Source organism: Palaemon carinicauda, chromosome 35 (genome assembly GCF_036898095.1).
Source record: "Palaemon carinicauda isolate YSFRI2023 chromosome 35, ASM3689809v2, whole genome shotgun sequence".
Lineage (NCBI taxonomy): Eukaryota > Metazoa > Arthropoda > Malacostraca > Decapoda > Palaemonidae > Palaemon > Palaemon carinicauda.
In genome coordinates, this window is record NC_090759.1 from 54,505,829 (window position 1) to 54,513,328 (window position 7,500).

The window sequence follows — 7,500 nt, forward strand, 5'->3', positions numbered from 1 at the left end:
CATGAAGGGGTAGTCGGGCGTGGCCGAGATGTCCGGATACACGACCTCGCCCCCGGTAAGGTAACCACACCAGAAGCCGAAGCTTCCCAGCGTGATGATGCTGGCATTGCATGACGCTAACAGAGCCATGTCTACTTCACGGGCCGAACCTGATACAAGATAAGACATTTCAAAATGTGGGACGATACAAGAAGTTGGAAAAATAATGTTGTCAATCAACAATGACAGTTAAATAATAATAATAATAATAATAATAATAATAATAATAATAATAATAATAATAATAATAATGATAATATATATTAATGAGTAATGATAAGTGATAATACTTATAATTAAGGATGATGATATTGACTGTTTAATAACATTAAGATGACATAATTACGAACGGAATATGAAAAAAATATTGATATAAAAATTCAAAAATTTTATATTTGACAGGATCAAATAACATATTTTGAAAAGCATTTTTTCGGGCGACAGGATAAAATTTGCATTTCGGATTACCTATCAGTCAGAAACCCTGAATTAGTATTTTAGGTTTTAAGTCTGGCAGAAAAACTATTTTTGCTTATCGGATAATCAATCTTAAACGATTGAGCTTTACCTGGTGCAAACAAAACGTCGGTATAACCACCAAAAGCTCTCTTGACGTAAGCCATGTCATCTGAGGCGACAATGAATCTCGCATCCGGGTATTTCTCTCGGTAGTAATCGGTGGCTCGCTTGAAGTATGAATGTTCGGGAACCAAGGATTTGAAGACCTGAAATAATCATATTGATTGATTTGGGAAACGATATCTATATGGAAAAAAAGTCTACCGAGTTGCAAATGTCTCTTTAAAGATGCCAACTGTACTTGATGTCACCAAATACTTCAAAACAATTCAATCAAGGTCTATAGAATATTCTATAGACTTTGAATTTAATTATGTTACAAACTCGGCATAAGATGCCTAATGCCCTCAGTTAACTCAATTGCATTACCATCATAATATATAAAAGGTAATTTTGGATAATTGATTACATAAACATCATAGCAAAAAAAGAGATTATCGTAGATCATTCAGTGATTATCCTGAAGTTTAACACAATTAAAGCTGCATAACATTAGATGATTGATTACATCAACTGATAGTTAGTTATACTAGATTATCACTAACTAACTAAAATTAAAAATTGAAATACCAAAGCATTATGATCAATTCAATTACTTTCATGTGTTTCAAGTAATCAGTCCTCCTGACGTGGACGCCGATCGTAACTCGTGTTAGGTAGTGGGCATTGTCTTTCCTAAAGTCTCGAACCTGTAGTAAAGGAAAGAGTTGTGATTTATTTATAGTTGGTGAAACAGGGCTTCTGCCAACACTGGCTCTTGATGTTCGAGCGGTCGCCAGGAATTTATAATCATTACATATTTATATCATCCTCTGTAGGGTGATGTTGAAAGCACCAATAGATAACACTAAAGTCCAAGATCTGATGACATACTGTGTGTGTGTGTGTGTATATATATATATATATATATATATATATATATATATATATATATATATATATATATATATATATATATATATATATATACTGTGTAGCTATAAAGATATGCATACATATTTATAGCTTGCGAAGCTACTGGACCTTTCTTTATTCAGTAAAATACTAATAATAACATCAATTTATTATTATTATTTATAAAAAATTCAGTGAAACTTACCTTTTTTTGTATATCATGGGAAAACGTGAATTCCCTCCTGATGTCTTCCGGGAAGGCATTGAAGAGTTGAATTTCGAATGGATAATCTGAAACAAATTAAAGGCAGTTGGTCACTTTAAAGAAACATCAACCTCGTGCATAATAATCAAGTATTTACGATCATATCTACACACACACACACACACACACACACACACACACATCATGTCCTCCTTCTTTAGAATGGGGTTGCGAGCCTCACATCATACTCAATCGATATCATATGGCTTAAGGGCTAATAACGTTTGTACTTTCTTCGGTGCCCACCATATAATAGAGCAGTCCCAATACTGATCACGGCATAGTGAAACATAAAATATATCTTTTTATATATATTATTATTCATTTCTTATTAATTTGTAGCTTTTTTATCTATCTATTTTACCTGTCAGGGTAAAGAGCTGGGGTCCCATGATACCTGACGCAGCTGCTTCTGCTGTTCCATAATTTATCACTGATAATGCGGGTACTCTCTCCCATTCAACTTCATCATATCCAACTGAAATGAAAAACGAAGATTACATATAAATGTGTAAATATCTTGAGCTATCGTTGTACATCTGTATGAATGATTTAGTTCATATGACGTTTCTGCATGCACTTTTACAAAAATATCTATTACTGTTACAAGATTGCTAAAGCATAATCATTAACCCTTGTAGCTATTTATCATTCTTTAAGGCCATAAGCATTAAAATTTGTGTAAATAACTTCCTGCCTTTCATATCTGGCATACTTTATGCTTTGGTTTTTTATTTTCATTCGTATTCAACTATATAAGTATTTATCCTAGTTTATTCAATATATCTAGCAACGTCAATAACAAATACTGCAGAATACAAAGCGGTCGTTCACTTTAAGAAAAAATATTCCCTAAATAATTATCGAATAAAACAGTTCATTTTATATATTTTTTTTTCCTTTTACGACCAATCCTTGAAATTATCCTTCCAGTTTTCTTTCTTGTGAGTTGTAACTTTTCTTCTTTGAAGAGGATCCCTCCATCATTCTTTCTCGTTTTCCTTTTTCTTATCCTTTATTCTCTTTGGGCTTGGCCCGGAAAGGACTGTAAAGTTACTGGTCCCATCCGCATTCCATCTTAAAGGAATGCATTCTTTATTTTGATTTACAAAATCTTAATTCATTCACTTTGTGACTAATGATAAATCATGACAAAATAAAGATTTTCACGACATGTTTCCCATAGTAGAGGACCCTCGGAAAGCCGGCCTATCCGTTCTAACTTTAGTGCACTTTGCTAAAAGTCAAATAAATCCAGCACTAAACATTTCATTATTACGCGTTACTTCACCTGGAAGAGGTTCTATGCTAATGTTGGGAAATGTGGCCTTCAGCTCGAGTTCCATCTTGGGATGGAGTCTAATCGTTGTACTGTAGGTTCGCCCAAGACCCAGAAGAGTGGCATACTCCCCCATGACGTTGCCTAGACGGCCGGTCGGCTCTGCAGTGATCACAGGTAGCTGCAGGTTCTCCCATTTCAATCCAGGGGTATAGTGCCAAATTCTGGGATTTATGGCAGTTGCAGGTAAAGGCTTCCTTATCCCTAAGTCATTGTCTTCCCCCTCGGTGAGGCCTACAAACTGGAAAGTAGTGGGACAACTTTTAGACCTAAAATTGGGAATTTGTAGAGTTGGGTTGGTAAAGATGTCGAATCTCAGGAGCTATAGCAGTTACTAGATATCTATTTCTCACTAAGAGAGTGTATTAACAAGGTGATTCATTTTACAATACATTAAATTTCAAAGATAATACCTAGAACTTACCACAGATGGAAGTTTCGTCTTTAATTGCATTCTGTGATGTACTGTGAGGCCTGTTGGGAGTGGTTATAATAGAAAACATTGTTATGTTTCATGTTCAGTTGAATCAAATCAAATTATATTCTTATATGATTTGATTGGATTGGATTTATGGATTTGAGCAATATTGGTCAGGGCTTGGGCATCTGAAACCATTGAGCACCCAATTTCATATAGGATAACGCTATGATGCAAAAGTTAAAAGAGGCTCTACAGTAAAGCTAAAGGCTAAAGGAACTGCACCATTTGGTAAAAGATTCTGACACAATTGATTAATTCAATTATAATATTCAATTAAACTCGGTTAACTTCAGCTCAAATTAAATTTAGAAAATCGTCAATCTGAATTCCAATTCTGTTAATTTCATAGGTCTAATCCTTCAGCATGTTTTCTCTAGAATTTTTGTCTTTATTTCGGGATATCCGTCCAAACTTGACTTCACACATCTAAGCACATATTTTCAACGGCATCCACAGACTATTTCATATACAGTAGTACCTCGGTTTATATGCGAGTTTCAAAGAGCAAGTTCTAAACCCAAAATGCTCATAAACCAAACAAATTTTCCCATAAGAAAGTAAAGGGAATTTACGTGATACGTTCAACATGTTCATAAATACAAATATATTATTTATTTTTTTAAAGTTGTGTAATGGTAATTATTGAAAATTTATGACCCCTAGCATCAAAAATTATTATTATTATTATTATTATTATTATTATTATTATTATTATTATTATTATTATTACTTGCTAAGCTACAAACCTAGTTGGAGAAGCATGATGCTATAAGCCCAAAGGCTCCAACAGGGAAAAATAACCAATTGAGGGAAGGAAAGAAGGATATAAATAAACTAAAAGAGAATAAATAACAATCAAAATAAAACATTTTAATATCATTAACAACACTAATTATATCTATCATTTATAAACTATAAAAACTTCATAAAAACAAGAGGAAGAGAAACAAGATAGAATAGCGTGTCCGAGCGTACCCTTAAACAAGAGTATGCTCATTAATATTTCACAAGGGAAAATAGAAGTAACACTGTAAAGCCGTTTAACTGGCATAGAAATTACATGAAAAAATTTATATGGCAATACTCCCTCCTTGTCCGATGGGAAGCTGTGAAGGGTGTCTGTGTCATTTCTCATGTGAGCATGATGATATACTTACCTGCTGTTGTCACTGTGGTGACGAATGGCTGGATTGATACCATCCTTTTCGTATAGACTCTTAGATTGACACACTGAGAAGAGGTTATTGCCCTCTGAAACACTCATTGTGAGTGCAGTAACCCCACCTACCACTGTGCCCATTCCGTGGGCTGCTATTGCATATATTTCGACTTTTCTTGACAGCTGGCCTAATATGCAAAGTAGTGCTGAATATGCGTAATCTGAATAAACGTAATCCATTGTTTTGTTGACCTACATGTACAGGCCAGATTATTTTCTGAAACCTCAAATCTTACTTATCCTAACACTATCATTTTCCACAATCCTTCTTCAAAAGCTTTTGACCATATCCCCTTGTGCAAGATACCTAATGGCTTTTGTCTGCCCCTTCCTCTGTAAGAAAATCATGTTAAAAAAAAAAAATTTGCCAAGGATCCATGTCCGATTTCTTTTTAGACATAGGCCTAGTTTAAAAACTGATTTTGCACACACACACACACACACACACACACACACACACACACACAAGAATATACTGTGTTTAGTAAATCATTGTATTCATAGAGACATGTCTCAACTCACATCAAACATTCAAAGCTTATCAATTCTTCAGACCTAAACACAATAAATACAGAACTGTAATTCATTGCACCCTAGAATTTCTGCTCATCTTGGGATATCTTCATTTGTACAGTACATATCCTCCTGAAATGCGCATACTGAGGGAAATTTTGGCTCGCAGACGTATACTATGATCGTATAGCGATTTTAAAGTTCATCCTATTATACCTAATTGCTTATGTTCAGAGATAGTCGTGAACAGAGGTACTACTTACAGTACATTGCGCATATGCTATAAAAAAAACTAGTATTCCTCAGAAATTCATACAAACAAGTAAATAGCGAATTCAGTCACATTCCAGGACAAGGATATTCATCATAGAATCGCTTTATATTTCAAGAATGTTCCTCATATTTCTTAAAAAGGTCTTCCATACTAACTCGAATGAGAGTATACTTAACATTTTCCTGAAAAATATACTAATAGGCCACTATTAGTAGGTAGTAGGCTGGTCAGAGCACCAGCCACCCGTTTAGATACTACCGCTATAGAGTTATAGGGTCCTTTGACTGGCCAGACAGTAATGCATTGGATCCCTCTCTCTGGTTACGGTTCATTTTCCTTTTGCCTTCGCATACACCGATTAGTCTGGCCCATTCTTTACACATTCTCCTCTGTTCTTATACACCTGACAACACTGAGAATACCAAACAATTCTTCTTCACCCAAGGGGTTAACTAATGTACTATAATTGTTCAGTGGCCACTTTCCTATGCGTAAGGGTAGAAGAGACTCTTTAGCTAAGGTAAGCAGCTCTTCTAGGAGAAGGACACTCCAAAATCAAACCATTATTCTCTAGTCTTGGGTAGTGCCATAGCCTCTGTACCATGGTCTTCCACTGTCTTGGGTTAGAGTTCTCTTGCTTGAAGGTACACTCGGACACACTATTTTATCTTATTTCTCTTCCTCTTGTTTTGTTAAAGTTTTTATAGTTTATATAGGAAATATTAATTTTAATGTTGTTACTGTTCTTAAAATATTTTATTTTCCCTTCTTTCCTTTCCTCACTGGGCTATTTTCCCTGTTGGAGCCCCTAGGTTTATAGCATCCTGCTTTTCCAACTGGGGTTGTAGCTTAGCAAGTAACAATAATAATAATATATGTAAAATTTTGCCAGGATGACTATGAACAATATCTTGATGTTTAAAGTTTCTTGATTTTGAGATATCACTTACAATTTGAAATGTCACAATGAGATACCAACTGAGCATTCTCACAATCTTTATTAACTAAAGAAATTCACCTCGGAGGAAATGAGGAAATCTTAACACCGAGAGATGAAAAATTACATCACAAAATTTCGTAATTGACGAATCAACACAAAAACTTTGTACTCACATAGAGAGAAGAACATCACAACAGCAGAAGTTTTGAAAACGATGCTTCGTAAATGGGAGATCATTCCTACGGAAATGTAGCGGGATGAAGTAGGTTTTATCTGAATCATAGCAAAAGTAATAGAATTAATTTGACAGTTATGAGAAAAAACACTTAAAAAAAGTTTCAACTCTTAACAGTGAATAAGATTATTTAACGACATTTTTTTATTTCATATGCAACCTACTATATATATATATATATATATATATATATATATATATATATATATATATGTGTGTGTGTGTGTGTGTGTGTGTGTGTGTGTATATATACATATATATATATATATATATATATATATATATATATATATATATATATATATGTATATATGTGTGTGTGTGTGTGTGTGTGTGTAAACTTACTGTATGTGTGCGTTCTAAACTTACTGTATGTACAACTTTTGATGTTTCCATTTCCACACAAACACTAAACCATGAACGACGCTAGGAGTCATAAACACATAGTAGAGTGTGGCTTTTGGATGTATTTGTATATAAACTGAAAATAAAGCTTTAATCTATGACTCACATTTCGGGAAATAATCTGGTAAATAAGTAGAAATTCGGTACATTGCATGAAATAAAGCATGAGATGGATGAGTTAGAGTCAAACACTGCATGAAATGAGCCGTAGGTAGACATCAACCCTAAACAATTAAACTCAGAAATTGCATGAAATAAGCATAAATCAGACATTTGGCATGAAATACTTTAGGCATGTATCGGGTGCTTTACATGAA

At 34.1% G+C, this 7,500-nt stretch overlaps 1 protein-coding gene across 1 annotated transcript in view; it reads right to left on the minus strand.

Moving 5' to 3' along the window:
* Nucleotides 1–7,500, minus strand: part of LOC137627300 (galactoside alpha-(1,2)-fucosyltransferase 1-like) — a 24,282-nt gene that overhangs the window by 88 nt on the left and 16,694 nt on the right. Inside the window, exons 4-10 of the mRNA XM_068358382.1 lie at nucleotides 4,755–4,944; nucleotides 3,069–3,385; nucleotides 2,142–2,255; nucleotides 1,718–1,803; nucleotides 1,215–1,307; nucleotides 608–764; nucleotides 1–149 (exon numbers count right to left, since the gene is read on the minus strand). The exon at nucleotides 1–149 is cut by the window's left edge and continues 88 nt beyond it. Of these exons, the coding sequence (XP_068214483.1) occupies nucleotides 1–149; nucleotides 608–764; nucleotides 1,215–1,307; nucleotides 1,718–1,803; nucleotides 2,142–2,255; nucleotides 3,069–3,385; nucleotides 4,755–4,944 (1,106 nt within the window). The remainder of the gene's footprint in view (nucleotides 150–607; nucleotides 765–1,214; nucleotides 1,308–1,717; nucleotides 1,804–2,141; nucleotides 2,256–3,068; nucleotides 3,386–4,754; nucleotides 4,945–7,500) is intronic.